At 44.9% G+C, this 19,460-nt stretch overlaps 1 protein-coding gene across 3 annotated transcripts in view; it reads right to left on the minus strand.

Annotated features, from left to right (window-relative positions):
• Positions 1 to 212: 212 nt before the first annotated feature.
• LOC129866834 (UPF0606 protein KIAA1549-like) overlaps positions 213 to 19,460 on the minus strand; it is a 97,059-nt gene continuing 77,811 nt past the window's right edge. For 2 of the 3 annotated variants that reach the window (XM_055939797.1, XM_055939799.1), the window contains 9 exons: positions 17,650 to 17,792; positions 16,140 to 16,360; positions 15,243 to 15,478; positions 14,381 to 14,519; positions 13,686 to 14,006; positions 9,928 to 9,980; positions 7,357 to 7,502; positions 6,834 to 6,982; positions 213 to 5,442 (listed from right to left, as the gene is read on the minus strand). In XM_055939797.1, the coding sequence (XP_055795772.1) occupies positions 5,200 to 5,442; positions 6,834 to 6,982; positions 7,357 to 7,502; positions 9,928 to 9,980; positions 13,686 to 14,006; positions 14,381 to 14,519; positions 15,243 to 15,478; positions 16,140 to 16,360; positions 17,650 to 17,792 (1,651 nt within the window). In that variant the 3' untranslated portion in view covers positions 213 to 5,199. The remainder of the gene's footprint in view (positions 5,443 to 6,833; positions 6,983 to 7,356; positions 7,503 to 9,927; positions 9,981 to 13,685; positions 14,007 to 14,380; positions 14,520 to 15,242; positions 15,479 to 16,139; positions 16,361 to 17,649; positions 17,793 to 19,460) is intronic. The other variant, XM_055939798.1, reaches the window with a different exon arrangement.

The following is a 19,460-nucleotide window of genomic DNA, read 5'->3' on the forward strand; positions in this document are numbered from 1 at the left end:
AAACTGTAATAATAAATAAACAATCATACACAGAGAAACGGTGTGCTCTTCAAAATAAATAATGATAATTTTACAAAACTACTTTCAGGAGACAAAAAATGACAACAATAAGCAGATATGTGAGAATGCAATATGTTTTGCTTCCTAATCATTGTTGCATGTAAGACGCATGGCGTTAGAATACAGTATGAAATAACTTAGGACACATGCACTTCGGTTTCATCGGTTTTTAAAAGCTATCGTTTTTTTCGGGAACAGCGTGGGCAACACAAATGGAAAACAAACCCCACACAGCCTTACATGAATGACACATGCAACTCAACAAATAAACACGTAAAACATAGTTGGGCCAGCCAACATAAAGTATGACCTTCACAATATAACAAGACACAACAGCCAAACACAAAGGGGGAAAAAAACACACGAACGACATCTGATGTGCAGTGGGGTTACAATACCAGCAGGTGGAGGCATTGAGTACAGGACAGTACAGTATAGTACAGTGTTGTGATCGAAGCCAATTACACCAACCAGAGGTGAAATCACTTCATGTAACTCAGTTTACAATCCAACTGCATGGGTATATATATTCGACTACATCCAGAAACAGTGTTAAATAAGCACTGGGCTTTTTTAACGACGACATACTGTAGTGTAACAGTATAACTTTACGGCGTCCCCTCGCCCAGAGACGGGCGCGAACCTGGGACCCTCTGCACACATCAACAACGGTCGCCCACGAAGCACGGTCGTTACCCATCGCTCCACAAAGGCCGCGGCTCTTGCAGAGCAAGGGGCAACCCTACTTAAAGTCTCAGAGCAAGTGACGTAACTGATTGAAATGCTACTAGCGCGTACCCGCTAACTAGCTAGCCATTTCACATCCGTTACACTAGCATCACCTGCTAAGACCAATAGAACCATTGTTGAGAGAAAATCCTTTTAACAACCTTCAAACTACAGTAGTTACAAAATGCCATACAGTACTGTACTATGATCCCATACAGTCAGTGCTTGTTGGAGTGAACAGAGCCTGGTTAAGACTCCATCTGACAGACAGACAGATAGGCAGGTAGTGTGAGACAGGATGGTAGACATTAGTGGGAGACCATCAAAGGGAGGGCGGATCCATAAGGCACATGTTGGAAACGTTCATTCAACATCTATTCCATGTTGGTTCAACCTAATTTCATTGAAATGACGTGGAAACAATGTTGATTCAACCAGTATGTGCTCAGTGGGACAGTATTTAGTGTGTGTCTGCTGTACATTACAGTAGCTGGTGCAGTTTGGTTCCATATTTTCTCGGTTTGTTTTTGTGTTATGGCGGTAACCTTTGGGATATATTTGGGACAATGTTCAACACTGGTATATTATTACTTTGCCCAAGTCAGTGAATAAATGTCTGTTTTCTTTCAACCCTGCAACCAAAATCAATACTTTCTCTTTTATTTCATTTAAATAAAATATAACTTCAATCCCCACAGCATAGCAACGTGTGGGGAGTTTCTGTCGAAAATGTTATCGAACAAAATTAAATTAAAAAAAATATTGAACAAAGACACATCGAGGAGGAACAAAAAACATGAGGCAGGTCATTCAAGAATAAAAATGACATCAAATACACAAAACATCTCACGCTGACAGGTTAACTGTGAACAGTAAACGTTGAACAATTACAATACAGTACATGAGTTTCAGATTCCTTTCAAACTCTGAAAATGCGGTGGGAAAAGAACAGCGTTAAAACATTTCAATACTGCATTGAAAAAGGAGGAAATGAAATAAGAATACCCCTAGACTGACAGTGTGTGACCACTGGCCCTGTTTTTCAGCAGGGAAAAGACAGCATTTCCTTGAGCAATACAATGCTTCATTGACCTGACCTTATGAATCTTTCATTGAATGACCTATGAATCTTTCAACTACATTTTAGTTGGTGTGGCCTGAAGGATATTCACTGTGAAAAGCCAAGGTGCACCCAGTAATCTGCATACAGTGCATTGAATAGATAAGAATGCGTGGTCGAATCTATCCACTTCATCAAATAGAGAATACACCCCAATTTCCTAGTACAGTCCTGTCAATCATTTTGATTTAGGCCTGGCGGTCAGAAAACATGATAAAATGCTACAAATGAATTCATAAATGAATGATTATACATATTTGGTCCTGTGCGCTCAATAAATGACCTTAGTATAATATACATAGAAAAACTATAATACTGTGGTCCTACTGTCTATACTGAACGAAAATATAAACGCAACATGTAAAGTGTTGGTCCCATGTTTCATGAGCTGAAATGAAATATTTCCATATGGACAAAAAGCTAATTTCTCCAAAATGTTGTGCACAAATTAGTTTACATCCCTGTTAGTGAACATTTATCCTTTGCCAAGATAATCCATCCACCTGACAGGTGTGGCATATCAAGAAGCTGATTCAACAGCGCCTTGTGCTTGGGACAATAAAAGGCCACTCTAAAATGTGCAGTTTTGTCACACAACACAATGCCACAGATGTCTCAAGTTTTGAAGGAGCGTGCAATTGGCATGCTGACTGCAGGAATGTCCACCAGAGCTGTTGCCAGAGAATGTAATGTTCATTTCTCTACCATAAGTTGCCTCCACTGTCGTTTTAGAGAATTTGGCAGTACGTCCAACCAGCCTCACAACCGCAGACCGTAACCACGCCAGCCCAGGACCTCCACATCCGGCTTCTTCACCAGCGGGATCATCTGTGACCAGCCACCCGGACAGCTGATGAAACCTTCGGTTGCAAAACCGAAGAATTTCCACACAAACTGTCAAACATCTCAGGGAAGCTCATCAGCCTGCTTGTCATCCTCCCCAGGGTCTTGACCTGACTGCAGGTCGGTGCCGTTAACGACTTCAGTGAGCAAATGCTCACCTTTGATGTCCACTGGCACGCTGGAGAAGTGTGCTCTTTACGTCTGAATCCCGCTTTCAACTGTACCAGGCAGACAGCAGACAGCGTGTATGGCATCGTGTGTTAGTTGTTTGCTGATGTCAACGTTGTTAAGAGCGCCCCATGGTGGCGGTGGGGTTATGGTATGGGCAGGCATAAGCTACGGACAACGAACACAATTGTCGTGCCATTCATCCACCGTCATCACCTCGTTTCAGCATGATAATGCACGGCCCCATGTCGTAAAGATCTGTACACAATTCATGGAAGCTGAAAATGTCCCAGTTCTTCCATGGCCTGCATACTCACCAGACATGTCATCCATTGAGCATGTTTGGGATGCTCTGGATTGGCGTGTCCGACAGTTTCTTCAAGTTACAGCCAATATCCAGCAACTTCACATAGCCATTGAAGAGGAGTGGGACAACATTCCACAGGCCACAATCAACAGACTGATCAACTCTATGTGAAGGAGATGTGGTCGCAAAAGGTGGTCACACCAGATACTGACTGGTTATCTGATCCACACCCCAACCTTTTTATTAAGGTATATTTGACCAACAGATGCATATCTGTATTCCCAGTCATGTGAATTCCATAGATTAGGGCCTAATGCATTTATTTCAATTGACTGATTTCCTTATAAGAACTGTAATTCATTAAAATCTTTGAAATTGTTGCATGTTGCGTTTATATTTTTGTTCAGTGTAGTTTACCATACATTGGTATTTAAAGAGTCTTAATATTAATACGGTAGCATCATCAGTAACCTGGATATATTAGGACAAACATGTGGACATTGTGCTGAAGCAACACAAAATCTAAACAAGGCTCACGTAGAGTGGGGCGAGTTACAAACTAAACCTAGCAGTGCTCTATCATTAACTATCTCTGGTTCCACTACTGCATTGGTAGAGCTATGCATGGGAGTTGCTGCAGTATGTTTATTGCAGGTCTCTGTCTGTCTGTGTCTAGTGTTGTCTGCTCTGAACTCTGATTTTAGCTGTACAGTAGATTGAGACAGTTGCACTCCCTCACGCTGTCACAACACAAGGCATTGTGTGGCTCGTGGCGGAAAACAATGTAATCCTGCACCTGGGGCGTGTTTTGACAGATTTGCGCATATCAATATCATGACGGAAAACACAAAGCGTAGAAAGAAGCACCAAAGGAAGATGGAGAAGTAAGAAGCTCTTCAAAAACCAAATAAATACCTCATGGTAATGGTAAGATGCCTCATTGTTAAAGGTAACATGGTATCAATGTTTTGAGCCTAAATGACAGATGCCCTACTGGCAGAGAAATCCCACTGTTGTGTAAAATGTTGTTAGGATGTCAAGGCAGGATGAGAGAGAGAGAATCAAACCACTTTGCTTATTATCGTCACACAGAGAGTCTAGAATGCTGTTTAAAAAGGAAGAAAGCAACAACACCTCAAATAAAAAAACTGGGCTAGGATCAGCGGTTATAGCCAGGCTTGGGCAGAGATACCTTATAGCCAGGCTTGGGCAGAGATACCTTATAGCCAGGCTTGGGCAGAGATGCCTTATAGCCAGGCTTGGGCAGAGATGCCTTATAGCCAGGCTTGGGCAGAGATACCTTATAGCCAGGCTTGGGCAGAGATACCTTATAGCCAGGCTTGGGCAGAGATACCTTATAGCCAGGCTTGGGCAGAGATGCCTTATAGCCAGGCTTGGGCAGAGATACCTTAGCCAACGCTGGAGAGCAGGGGACCATTCACCTTCTTGCTCTAACCACTAGGGTCACTTGGTCCAGTATACTGTACGACATAGGACAGTCTGGGTTAAGAAAGCCAGAGGCTAAGATCCAGAGCCTAGAGAACAGTTCATTCATATAATGATTCTAGCCATGCTTACGCTACCAGCTGGCACATGAAACAACCTCCTCATTCTACCCAGCCCAGCAGATAGGTGCAGTGAAATGTGTTGTTTTCCAGGGTCAGCCATTTTAGTACGGCGCCCCTGGAGCAAATTAGGGTTAAGTGCCTTGCTCAAGGGCACATCGGCAGATTTTTCACCTTGTTGGCTCGGGTATTCGAACCAGCAACCTTTCGGTTACTGGCCCAATGCTCTAGCCGCTAGGCTACCTGCCGCCCTAAGACAGTACGGTCTTGTCTTTCTCCTCCTGTACAACGGAACTTCCATGGGAAGCATTGCTAGGTTGGAGCAGGCAGGCAGGGGCAGTGGTATGACTGGTGGATGTAGTATTAGAGGTTAAGGTTCAGTGAGGACCAGAGGAGGCCATCTGTGATCAGCTGTGGTAGCTGGGCACGGCTTGCTGTTTCTGGGAGAGGCGCAGCAGCTCCTCCCTGATGGCCTTGATGAGGGAAGCAGAGGAGTGATTGGGGGGAGAGGAGGACTCCTCTGGAGGGTAGCCAAATCCGGTTGTGTGTGTGTCCAGGTGGGCCAGGGGGGATGAGGGCTCCCTTAGTGCACTTCTACTAGGCATCTGGAACATAGAGGAGGAGGAGTAGTCAGGGTAGCCCAGAAGAACCTGACGCAAACAGGGAAGGAGGGAAAGAAGAAGAGGAAAAAGGGAAGAGAAAGAAGTTTTAGGAAAAAAGAGGAAAGTGTGTGTTTTTACATTGCTTATTTCACTACAGTTCTCAATAGATCATGGGAACGTTCATCTCTACAGATTGACAGCTGGGAGGTAAAATAACTACAGATGCAGGATCTTAATTTTCACCAGTTTGCTACAGCAGGAAAATGATCCTGAAGCAACAGGAAATGTTAAATATTATGTGGATTATAATTCCTGGACATTTGTGACCCGTTTCAGGAAACTAGGTGTTTGTCGCAAGTCACGACTTCACAGGAGAGCCATTTTCGTGGTATCCAATTGGTAGTAGTTACAGTCTTGTCTCATCGCTGCAACTCCCGTACGGACTCGAGAGAGGCGAAGGTCGAGAGCCATGCGTCCTCCGAAACACAACCCAACCAAGCCGCACTGCTTCTTGACACAATGCACATCCAACCCGGAAGCCAGCCGCACCAATGTGTCGGAGGGAACACCGTACACCTGGCGACCTGGTCAGCGTGCACTGCGCTCGGCCCGCCACAGGAGTCCCTAGTGCGCGACGAGACAAGGATATCCCTGCCGGCCAAACCCTCCCTAACCCGGTCGACGCTAGGCCAATTGTGAGCCGCCACATGGGCCTCCCAGTCGCGGCCGGCTGCGACAGAGCCTGGACTCGAAACCAGAATCTCTGGTGGCACAGCTAGCACGGCGATGCAGTGCCTTAGACCACTGCGCCACCCTGGAGGCCCCCGCACTGCTTCTTGACACAATGCACATCCAGCCTGGAAGCCAGCCGCACCAATGTGTCGGAGGAAACACCATACACCTGGCGACCTGGTCAGCGTGCACTGCGCTCGGCCCGCCACAGGAGTCCCTAGTGCGCGACGAGACAAGGATATCCCTGCCGGCCAAACCCTCCCTAACCCGGACGATGCTAGGCCAATTGTGAGCCGCCACATGGGCCTCTCAGTCGCGGCCGGCTGCGACAGAGCCTGGACTCGAAACCAGAATCTCTGGTGGCACAGCTAGCTCGGCGATGCAGTGCCTTAGACCGCTGCGCCACCCTGGAGGCCCCAGAAGCCTTTTTAAACCTCAAATACACTACACGTTTTCCATTTCCTGGGTTGCAGGCAAGTTCTCCTGCAACAGGGTGATCAAATTAAGAACCTACATCTGTACAGTGAACCAACATCCATAACTACAGAACTCAAACTGATATGCAGCAGCATAGAGTCTAGAAGAACAAGAGCATGCCATTGTACAGTACATTTGTAGATCTAGAGAGGCTAGCGGGAGGATGAAAGGATTAAAAACGGAGGTACAGTAAGTCTCATAAGGCGATGTGAAGTCAGAGCAGGACTCACAGGGTCTCTGGTGGGTCTGTAGTCATCGTCAGCGTACGGTCCCCACCCTGAACCTCCAGTCTGACCTGGAGGGGCCCTGCTCCCCGCCGGGTACCCCCCGTTGATCCGGCTCCCAAGACCCATCTGGGTCTGGTGATGGAGCGGGGCACCTACAAACAGATGCACGTACACACACACGAGCACACAGAAAAATATACATATCAACCCTCAGGCATATCTGACATTTAATCCTCACTGGCTTGTAATACACTTTGATGCAGTTCCTTCAGTTAACATCTCTGTGCAGCAGCAGCACTCCATAAGGCAGAGTCCATTTATATTAGTGTAACTCTCACAGCACACCAAGACCCAGACTCTTTAATAATTCAATAGAGACTAGGCTGTTTGAGGCTGACAGGCTCATGGGAGAGAGGTGAGTAGTCTGGGTTAGACACACATACATCCAGTGACTGTTGAGCTGTGTGTGTGTGTGTGTGTGTGTGTGTGTGTGTGTGTGTGTGTGTGTGTGTGTGTGTGCGCGTACCTGTGGTGCCCCCTACTGGTCGTGGCCTGGCAGAGAAGGGGAGGTCTTCAGTGTACAAGCCCCTGGTGGAATAGTGGCTGTCTGGGGGGAGCTGGTCAACGTGTCCTAGGTCACCTGGTGGCAGGTAGCTGGAGCCCTGGCTCTGTCTGAAACACAGCACAAATGTCAAATAGAGGTCCTATTATATAACGTCATAGCTTCTATAATGTGCATCAGCCTTCAGTCATTGTGTCAGTGTGTGTGTGTGTGTGTGTGTGTGTGTGTGTGTGTGTGTGTGTGTGTGTGTGTGTGTGTGTGTGTGTGTGTGTGTGTGTGTGTGTGTGTGTGTGTGTGTGTGAAAATCAAAAGAAGATCATCCAAAGGAATCGCCACCATCTCTGTCTTTTATTGGGCAGTTAGGAGACTGGATCAATTAAACCAGTGGTTCCCAACTCCGGTCCTCGAGTACCCCTAACAGTACATATTTTTGTTGTGGCCCCGGACAAGCACAGCTGATTCTACTTGTCAACTAATCATCAAGCCCTTGACAGGTTGAATCAGGTGTTTTTGTCCAAGGTGACAACAAAAATGTGTTCTGTTGGGGTTACTCGAGGACCGGAGTTGGGACACACTGCATTAAAATACTAAAATAAAGATGAACTAAATAATGTATGAGGCCCAATTCCCTGCCCTCCGCATGGACACACACAAGGTAAAACATCCCCCCACTAAAGATCTGGTAATATGAGACCATATATTCAATGTATGGCTCAATGTAGCCTACAGTATGTATGGCTCAATGTAGCCTACAGTATGTATGGCTCAATGTAGCCTACAGTCGTGGGGAAAAACATAAGAAAAATGAAAATGCTCTTCCTATCCTCTCAGAGTTAGGTAGCTACACATACTATTACATTATATCACATACAGTTGAAGTCGGAAGTTTACATACACTTAGGTTGGAGTCATTAAAACAAATTTTTCAACTACTCCACACATTTCTTGTTAACAAACTATAGTTTTGGCAAGTCGGTTAGGACATCTATGTGCATGACACAACTAATTTTTCTAACAATTGTTTACAGACAGATTATTTCTCCTATAATTCACTGTATCACAACTCCAGGGGGTCAGAAGTTTACATACACTAAGTTGACTGTGCCTTTAAACAGCGTGGAAATTCCAGAAAATGATGTCATGGCTTTAGAAGCTTCTGATAGGCTGATTGACATCATTTGAGTCAATTGGAGGTGTACCTGTGGATGTATTTCAAGGCCTACCTTCAAACTCAGTGCCTCTTTGCTTGGCATCATGGGAAAATCAAAAGAAATCAGCCAAAACCGCAGAAAAAAAATTGTAGACCTCCACAAGTCTGGTTCATCCTTGGGAGCAATTTCCAAATGCCTGAAGGTACCACGTTCATCTGTACAAACAATAGTACGCAAGTAAAAACACCACGGGACCACGCAGCCGTCATACCACTCAGGATGGAGACGCGTTCTGTCTCCTAGAGATGAACGTACTTTGGTGCGAAAAGTGCAAATCAATCCCAGAACAACAGCAAACGACCTTGTGAAGATGCTGGAGGAAACAGGTACAAAAGTATCTATATCCACAGTAAAACAAGTCTTATATCGACATAACCTGAAAGGCCACTCAGCAAGGAAGAAGCCACTGCTCCAAAACAGCCATAAAAAGCCAGACTACGGTTTGCAACTGCACATGTGGACAAAGATCGTACTTTTTTGAGAAATGTCCTCTGATCTGATGAAACAAAAATAGAACTGTTTGGCTATAATGACCATTGTTATGTTTGGAGGAAAAAGGGGGATGCTTGCAAGCCGAAGAACACCATCCCAACCGTGAAGCACGGGAGTGGCAGCATCATGTTGTGGGGGTGCTTTGCTGCAGGAGGGACTGGTGCATTTCACAAAATAGATGGCATCATGAGGCAGGAAAATGATGTGGATATATTGAAGCAACATCTCAAGACATCAGTCAGGAAGTTAAAGCTTGGTCGCAAATGGGTCTTCCAAATGGACAATGACCCCAAGCATAATTCCAAAGTTGTGGCAAAATGGCTTAAGGACAACAAAGTCAAGGTATTGAAGTGGCCAGCACAAAGCCCTGACCTCATCCTATAGAACATTTTTGGGCAGAAATGAAAAAGTGTGTGCAAGCAAGGAGGCCTAAAATCCTGACTCAGTTACACCAGCTCTGTCAGGGGGAATGGGCCAAAGTTCACCCAACTTATTGTGGGAAGCTTGTGGAAGGCTACCTGAAACGTTTGACCCAAGATAAACAATTTAAAGGCAATGCTACCAAATACTAATTGAGTGTATGTAAACTTCTGACCCACTGGGAATGTGATGAAAGAAATAAAAGCTGAAATAAATCATTCTCTCTACTATTATTCTGACATTTCACATTCTAAAATAAAGTGGTGATCCTAACTGACCTAAGACATTTTTACTAGGATTAAATGTCAGGAAATGTAAAAAAACTGAGTTTAAATGAATTTGGCTAAAGTGTATGTAAACTTCCGACTTCAGCTGTATGTATTGTATTGTATCTCTATGGTTAGCTACTCACCGCTGTAGTAAGCCTTGGACTGAAGGAGGGGACATTCCTAACTCAGCGTATCTCTGAGGAGAGAGACATTTTGTCAGGACAAAGACACACAGACACTGGGATGGATAAGAGAGACAGGCATTTTGTCAGGACAAAGACACACAGACACTGGGATGGATAAGAGAGACAGGCATTTTGTCAGGACAAAGGCACACAGACACTGGGATGGATAAGAGAGACAGGCATTTTGTCAGGACAAAGACACACAGACACTGGGATGGATAAGAGAGACAGGCATTTTGTCAGGACAAAGACACACAGACACTGGGATGGATAAGAGAGACAGGCATTTTGTCAGGACAAAGACACACAGACACTGGGATGGATAAGAGAGACAGGCATTTTGTCAGGACAAAGACACACAGACACTGGGATGGATAAGAGAGACAGGCATTTTGTCAGGACAAAGACACACAGATACTGGGATGGATAAGAGAGACAGGCATTTTGTCAGGACAAAGACACACAGACACTGGGATGGACAAGTAAAGACTACACTGAAGCGTGCAGATCATGTATAATCAAAACCGATATCACCCACTAACACAGTATATATCCAGATAAAGCACTTTACACATAAAAGGCTGGAGCATAATATTGCTATTTATGTTGATTGAATTTTACATTACGCCATGATAGACTTTGGCTGAGAGTCTAACATCGTACAGCACACTAAGCTTTGGTGTTTTGCAGGGAGAAATGGAGAAATAGCCTATTGGCTTCTCTTGTTTCAGCTGGATGTTGTTTTCCTGCTCTAAAAGTGACCTTTCAGAGCACATTAACGCACTGAACCAGAACAAGCACTGAGAATGGCTTTTATGAGAGCACAGATGAATTTAGAGCTCTCTCTACACCTGAGGTAGCCAACTGTCTTTATTGGGCTGGTTTTAGACAACAGAGCTATTACTCTGCTAAGACGTCTGTATGAATTTAAAATGACTGGGAGTGAACTTTATAAAACTAAATAGGAAAGGTCAAAGAAAATGTTCATATAGAACGCTGAAGAGACTAACCTTTATTTGCTCTTATCAAATTTATTAAGGTCTGCTCTTGCCTCAAATGCCCTAAAATCAACTTTGAACAGCAGAAGGTTTTATATTTAAGAAAGGAATGCAGTGTACATTTAAAGCACTGGTATATCCACTACTATTGCATAATACATATAGTGCTGGTATTTGTTTGAAGCGGTTGAATCTGGACTGGAAAGTCCCTAATATATATCATTCATGATAAACAGCTCCTTCCTCACATTTGAATGTATATTATATTGTAAATCTTCCTAATATAATCAGTGTAATCGGAAACACACGCTATAGCAGTAATCTCATATAACCACACATAACACAATGTAGTATCTTATCGTTTAATTAATTAGCATGGTACTGCCTTGAGGGCAATTGCGACCTAGTCCTTTTCTTTTTTTAAGCACAGTGAAAGTGTTGCTGCATTGCACGTTAACCAGAGGACTGTACTGTAGTGTAGATGACAAGTGTTTTGTTGCACCTTATGGCAAACAACCATACCAAACCACCAGCAGCCTTACGTCTCAAAAGGTTGGCCTGTGCAGCTCACATGTCCTAAGACTTAGGAGTTTGTTAGGAACATATGTACAGTAGTTACAGTATTACTGAGCAGGCTTATGGCTCGTGCAATGTACTGTAGTAGTGTACAGCTGCATGAAGGTCTTATGTGCTGTAATAATGTAGTGTTGAGTGGGCTCAGGGGTCAGGGGGCTGGGTGGGCGAGACAGACGGAGACTTCTTTCACTGATTAGTAACTAAGAAGATCTAATTAAACCGGAACATGTTGTAAATGCAGTGTGTCTGTGCGGAGAGTCAAACTGACAGTGAAAACCTGAGAGTGGCGAGGTAAAGGAGGAAAAACAGTCTATCGTGACATACAGTGAGGGAAAAAAGTATTTGATCCCCTGCTGATCTTGTACATTTGCCCACTGACAAAAAAATTATCAGTCTATAATTTTAATGGTAGGTTTATTTGAACAGTGAAAAACAGAATAACAACAAAAAAATTCAGAAAAACACACGTCAAAAATTTTATAAATTGATTTGCATTTTAATGAGGGAAATAAGTATATGACCCCCTCTCAATCGGAAAGATTTCTGGCTCCCAGGTGTCTTTCATACAGGTAACGAGTTGAGATTAGGAGCACACTCTTAAAGGGAGTGCTCCTAATCTCAGTTTGTTACCTGTGTAAAAGACACCTGTCTACAGAAGCAATCAATAAATCAGATTTCAAACTCTCCACCATGGCCAAGATCAAAGAGCTTTCCAAGGATGTCAGGGACAAGATTGTAGACCTACACAAGGCTGGAATGGGCTACAAGACCATCGCCAAGCAGCTTGGTGAGAAGGTGACAACAGTTGGTACGATTATTCGCAAATGGAAGAAACACAAAAGAACTGTCAATCTCACTCGGCCCGGGGCTCCATGCAAGATCTCACCTCGTGGAGTTGCAATGATCATGAGAACGGTGAGGAATCAGCCCAGAACTACACGGGAGGATCTTGTCAATGATCTCAAGGCAGCTGGGACCATAGTCACCAAGAAAACAATTGGTAACACACTACGCCGTGAAGGACTGAAATCCTGCAGCGCCCGCAAGGTCCCCCTGCTCAAGAAAGCACATATACATGCCCGTCTGAAGTTTGCCAATGAACATCTGAATGATTAAGAAGACAACTGGGTGAAAATGTTGTGGTCAGATGAGACCAAAATGGAGCTCTTTGGCATCAACTCAACTCGCCGTGTTTGGAGGAGGAGGAGGAATGCTGCCTATGACCCCAAGAACACCATCCCTACCGTCAAACATAGAGGTGGAAACATTATGCTTTGGGGGTGTTTTTCTGCTAAGGGGACAGGACAACTTCACCGCATCAAAGGGACGATGGACAGGGCCATGTACCGTCAAATCTTGGATGAGAACCTCCTTCCCTCAGCCAGGGCATTGAAAATGGGTCGTGGATGGGTATTCCAGCATGACAATGACCCAAAACACACGGCCAAGGCAACAAAGGAGTGGCTCAAGAAGAAGCACATTAAGGTCCTGGAGTGGCCTAGCCAGTCTCCAGACCTTAATCCCATAGAAAATCTGTGGAGGGAGCTGAAGGTTCGAGTTGCCAAACGTCAGCCTCGAAACCTTAATGACTTGGAGAAGATCTGCAAAGAGGAGTAGGACAAAATCCCTCCTGAGATGTGTGCAAACCTGGTGGCCAACTACAAGAAACGTCTGACCTCTGTGATTGCCAACAAGGGTTTTGCCACCAAGTACTAAGTCATGTTTTGCAGAGGGGTCAAATACTTATTTCCCTCAATAAATGCAAATCAATTTATAACATTTTTGACATGCGCTTTTCTGGATTTTTTTGTTGTTATTCTGTCTCTCACTGTTCAAATAAACCTACCATGAAAATTATAGACTGATCATTTCTTTGTCAGTGGGCAAACGTACAAAGTCAGCAGGGGATCAAATACTTTTTTCCCTCACTGTATGTAACAGTTATCCATATAACATTAGGAAAACGGTGCACTGCTGCACCTCACGCTTACGAAAGCCGGTGAAATCCCCCCCAAAAACCTTGAACTTACGAGACACCCTTCGGTGTCAATTGCACTCGTCTGTAGCAGGACAAGGACCAAGCAGGAGAGCTGTCAGTAGGCCCTAGAGGTGTTAGTGAATCAATAGAGCATACAGACTCACCGAGGAGAAGGGGCTGAGTGCTGGGTAAGACGAGCCCCAGGGGCGGGTTCCACCACGGGGTGGGGGGCTAGAGCTGGGGAGGTTGGAGTTGACACCAGTTTGGGTGAGGCCGGCCGTGCTGCCCTGGGAGGTGGGGGAGACCAGGGCAAAGGCATCGTCCAGCAGAGAGTGCATCTGCTGCCGGGCCTCCTCGATGGAGGGCTGGGGGGGCATGTAGGGGGGCGGGGGAGGGGCATGCCCCGGAGGGGGCGAGTTGGGGCCAAGGAAGACGTCGTCGTTGGGGGAGGGGGTCCCGGACTCTGGGGCCTGGTCAGGGTCCGACTGGGAACAATAAGAGACTAGATTTGACTAATGTATTACTAATGTAAAGAAGGGAGGAGAAATATGGTCATTAGCCAAAGCCATCATACACATCATGACTCTAATATTCATTCAGATCAATTTGGAGTTGGGGAAAAAATATATACGTACATAAAATAAAAATAAAAATATATATATATATTTTTTTAAATATCGCAAAAATGTGATTCTGTTATATGTTTTGTAACAACGCCAAAAGGAACAGAAATGTTTTACGTTACACCTGGACCCGGACCAAGAAGACATTCCTCTCCTTTGACAACATAAAAGCACCTCTCTGACTGAGATTTCTATTGTGTGTGTGTGAATACAATATGCTCCACAGGGATACCCACCACATAGGCCACGTTGTTGACCCCAGGGTATTTCCTGTAGGTGCCGTCGCTGTCGTTGGAGATGAGGCGGTCCTTGTCTGCGTCCGTCAGGCTGCCGTTCAGCTGGTGCTTCTTCTTCTGCTTGGGAGAACGCCTCCCCCTGCCATTGAGAGAGAGAGAGGTGTCAATACAGAGTGCAGCACATACAGTATTATGTAAGGGCAAACAAACACCGACAAACACACTGAAATGGCACCCTATTCCCCACAATTAACTATTTTTTGACCAGTTGGTCTAAAAATGGCACTAATCCTTATATAGTAGTGCACTATATAGGGAATAGGGAGCCATTTCCGACGCAGGGACAGAATCAAAGTGTTTAGGCCTGGACTCTTATCTACTGGTCGTTTGGAATGGAATGGAGGCGTGGCAATCTGAATAGACATCAAACGTGAGGGTTTTTTATTCAATGGAGATATCTTTATCTTTCTCCCTAAAATGTTAGCAAACTGAAGGTGCATTTTAAAAACTCGTTCTACTTTTCCACTTTCTAAACTACTCTCCTACCGGTAGGAGACTTCTCCTCATTGTGACTGCAAAAAGCGCCGGAAGTTTCTCCCAAGTTCAAAGTGATCAAAACAAATTAGTCTAGATGTTTCTGGAGGACGTACAGCTCCAAAAATGATTTTTCTCTGTCAGTCATCAGTGAAGAAAAGCTGGATGACATTCTCTTGAGAAAAAGTTCAGAATCGCGGTATCTTTTATAAAGAGAAACATACAGACATACCGCAGTTCCCTCAGGTACATTTACTGCACAACCACGCATGCATACCCCTCACTGTGTACACCCTACCCTACCCGTCCCAAACCCCAAATAACTGACCTCTTTTTAGGCTCCATGAACAGCGAGGGCATGTGGATGTCGGGGTCCAGGATCTTGTCGATCTGCATCTGGGCCTTGTGGTAGATGCGGTCCTGGTCCTTGGGGTCAGTGGTCAGACCGTTGTCCACCAGGTCGTCCATGGCTGGGAAGTCATAGTGACCCTTCCTCTTGGCCCGCAGACGGATCTTGTTCCGGTGGTGCTCGATCTCAGACTTGTGCCTCAACGCCACCTGGGTCTTAATAACAACAGGCAGACATGACTGCTGTGACTCACTTGGCCAGATGCATCTTTACTATACGCACGGCATACTTCATTTGACCTTGGTTTATACAGGTGAGTCTGACTGAGATGACATCTCTTTTGTCTGTACATTCGTAAGAGAAAAAGGTGCTATCTGGAAGCCTAAAGGGTTCTTCGGCTGTCCCCGTAGGACACGGGCGTCAAACTCATTCCAAGCAGGGCCATGTGTCTGCGGGTTTTCGCTCCTCCCTTCTACACTAGTTAGTAAGGAACTCCTCTCACCTGGTTGTCTAGGTCTTCATTGAAAGACCTAGACGGCCCTCCGTGGAATGTGTTTGACACCCCTGCCATTGGAGAACCCTTATAAAAAGCCTTTTTGGTTCCAGGTAGAACCCTTTTTGGTTCCAAGTAGAACCCTTTTTTGGTTCCTGGTAGAACCCTTTTTCTGGTTCCATGGAACCAAAAAAGGGTTCTGCCTGGAACCAAAACCTAAAGGGTTCCCCTATGGGGACAGCCGAAGAACCCTTGTGGATGTCCAGACAGTGGGGAGACTAGAGAGGATCAGAGACACATTAGAATCTACTGTTCATTACTGTAACCTGCATACATGTGTCTGAGGAAGGGTGTTAGTGGGTCCTAGAGGTTCAGCGTCTCACCTCTTTGTTGAAGATGTTGTGTGTTTCTTGCCCACTGCCATTGATACCGTTGACAGTGGCGCCGTGGCGCAGGGCTGGGAAGGCCATGGGCTGCATGGCGATCAGCTGGATCTTATTGGACAAGCGCCGGCTGTCGTCGGCCGAGCGGGACATGCGGTCCACATGCTCGAAGATGGAGGCCGACGACAGCTGCTCGTCATGGCCGTTCATGGGTGGAGGACCTGAGGGGGACCAGGGAGGAAGACTAAGGTCAACATCACAGCCATGCAAGTTTGTGATAGAACTTACAGGTGTCATGCAACTATTTTCACCACCAGGGGGAAGATCCTTTGAAATAGACTCACTGAACAGTGTATTTACTACACAGGCATGAAACTGCATTCAATCGGATTACTACTTTTAACATGATCACGATATGTTTTTATATGTATTCCAATGTAAGATAATATTTTTGTTTTGTTTTGTTGGGAGCTACAACAAGAACAAGGCAAGTTCATGACAAAGCTAACGTTAAAACTACTGTTGTTCGAGAACATTCATTGCTCCCCATCTCTGACGACACATCTGACTTCTGAATAGTGGTGATTGATGAGAAGCACGACACAAAGCAACCATGACACAACGGACGTCACGTTACGGTCGCACAGACAGCAGCTACAGGTCCCAAAAGCCTCATGTCTACTTCAACACCGAGAGAAGTTGAACTGACAGAAAGCAAAACTCTTACCAATTCTATTCTTCCCTGGGAGCCAAAACAGACAAGACAGAGAAAGTGAAGTCACAGGAAAACAAGGGACAGAAAGATTCAAGTTAACTAGATGACAAGGTAATTCTGTTTAAAACATATCCATATAGGCTAAAGTCTCTCCCTACCATTTCTACAGGACTAAGTCAGCGGCAGACCCAGAGCATTTAGAGCAAATACTGGAGGAGTCGGACATCGCTCTGCACTACATCATCACTGGTGTGTATACACTACTCTGAGTGCTATGTCAGGTCTTTGACCATCCACAGCAGAGGGTCATCTAGAAGAAGAAATTCCAGTGCTGATAACGTCCTGTCTCCTGGCCTCAGCCAAGCTTATTTAGACTGTGGAGAGAAGCGAAGGAGCCTCTGTTTAGCATGTGTGTGTGTGTGTGTGCAAGTACTCTAGAGTGCTTTGAGGTCGTACTGCTGGAGCCATTCCTCTGTGGTGAGTCAGGTTCAGTCTGTGCCTGGCTGGCGTTGTCTCGGTCTCTGTCTGCACAGTGTACACACCCAGCAACCAGGCCAGAGTGGCACTACACAGGCCTTTCAACAGACTGTCAGACATACTACCTACCTCACTTTCACGCTAACTCAGTCTCTCCCCTTTCTCTTGCTCTCTGTCCCTCTCTGTCCCTCCTTCACTCCTGGTCTGTATCAGTTGCTTGTTTCTCTTCCCCCAAGTCTCTATTTCCCTTGTTTTCCCTCTCTCTCTCTGCTCCCCTGCCCCGCCTCCTCTTCTCTCTGTGTTGCCAAGGACACTTGCCATTTAAAACATTGATGGGGATCTTGCGGGCCTGCTTGCTGTCGTTTGGCATGGCGATAGCTCTCAGGTTCTCCTCGGCTGACTCCCTCTCACGATCACTGGACCCGGCACTCACCATGGAGTCCCCATCCGATGGAGAGATCCTGTCCCCGGAAAGCCACACACAAACCTGTCATGTTTGTACAAACACGCGAGCACGCACACAAACAAACATGCTTACACATGTATACACAATTCCGAAGCTCTATATACTGTATAGAATGAAAACAACTGTGCTTTTAATAGTCGTTTTTAATTAATCAATTCCAGGGGGAAATACGTTTGTAATGACTTTTTCTCAAAAGAAAAAAGCTTTTTGTCATAATCTATCACTAGGATTATTCCCATTGACAGCATAATTAAGTTCCTATCCAACTTGGTAGAACAGCTTTCTAGAGTCAAGGACATGTCAATATCAATCCTCTCTTTCAATCATTACCGCTCTAATCCCTTACATTAGTGACAATGTGACAGCAAACTATCATACTCGTCACCGGATTCAGTGCTGACTGCCACTCCTGCATTCAAGCCTAAATGATCTGCTATTAGCTAAAGCAATTAGCGAGGAGAAATGATCTTTCAGTCAGAGCGACCATTCTCCCGTCTCACGAGAATAGACCATCACGCATTGACACCATTGATTTAGCTGTGACGGTTCGGTAGTGGAGAGGCCAGCGATCGGCTACTCCACAAATTGCTAACCCTGCTGTGCGGGTCATGGGACAGAAAATGAACTGACCTGTCCACAGTAGGTCACAAACAGGAAGTATATGTCACTGCTTTTACATTTTCTACCAGGATTATGTATCATAATATTTCATTTGTAAAGAGCATTTCCCACGCTCAATGTGCATAAGGTAGAAACCAAAACACAAAGCTCAGCGACCATACATCAAAAAGTTGTAACGGTCCTGACCTGTGTTCTGTTGTTTTTGTATGTGTTTATGGTCAGGGCGTGTGTTTTGGGTGGGCAGTCTATGTTTTCTGTTTCTATGTTGGTTTTGGGTTGCCTGGTATGGCTCTTAATTAGAGGCAGGTGGTTTGCGTTTTCCTCTAATTAAGAGTCATATTTAGGTAGGGTGTTCTCACTGTTTGTTTGTGGGTGATTGTCTTCTGTATCTGTGTTATGTCTTGCACCATACGGGACTGTTCGGTTGTTCGTTTCGTTTCGATGTAGTCTGTTCCTGTCCGTAAGTGTTACGTTTAGTTATGTAAGTTTATGTTCAGGTTTCGTCTACTTCGTTTTCTTGTTTTGTATTTTTTAAAGTGTTTTGTTTTTCGTGTTGCCATCATCGTCGTTACAAATAAAGAGATGGCTTATTTCCCTCATGCTGCATTTTGGTCTGATGATCCTTCTCTCCTCTCCTCATCTGAGGAAGAGGAGAGCGACAGCCCTTACAAAAGTAGAAAAAACAATCCCAGCATATCAAACCTTACCAATATATCAAACCTTACCAATATATCAAACCGTACCAATATATCAAACCGTACCAACATCTCAAACCGTACCAACATATCAAACCTTACCAACATATCAAACCTTACCAACATATCAAACCGTACCAACATATCAAACCTTACCAACATATCAAACCTTACCAACATATCAAATCTTACCAACATATCAAACCTTACCAATATATCAAACCTTACCAATATATCAAACCTTACCAACATATCAAACCTTACCAACATATCAAACCTTATCAATATATCAAACCTTATCAATATATCAAACCTTACCAATATATCAAACCTTACCAACATATCAA

The sequence above is a fragment of the Salvelinus fontinalis genome, chromosome 12 (genome assembly GCF_029448725.1).
Source record: "Salvelinus fontinalis isolate EN_2023a chromosome 12, ASM2944872v1, whole genome shotgun sequence".
NCBI lineage: Eukaryota > Metazoa > Chordata > Actinopteri > Salmoniformes > Salmonidae > Salvelinus > Salvelinus fontinalis.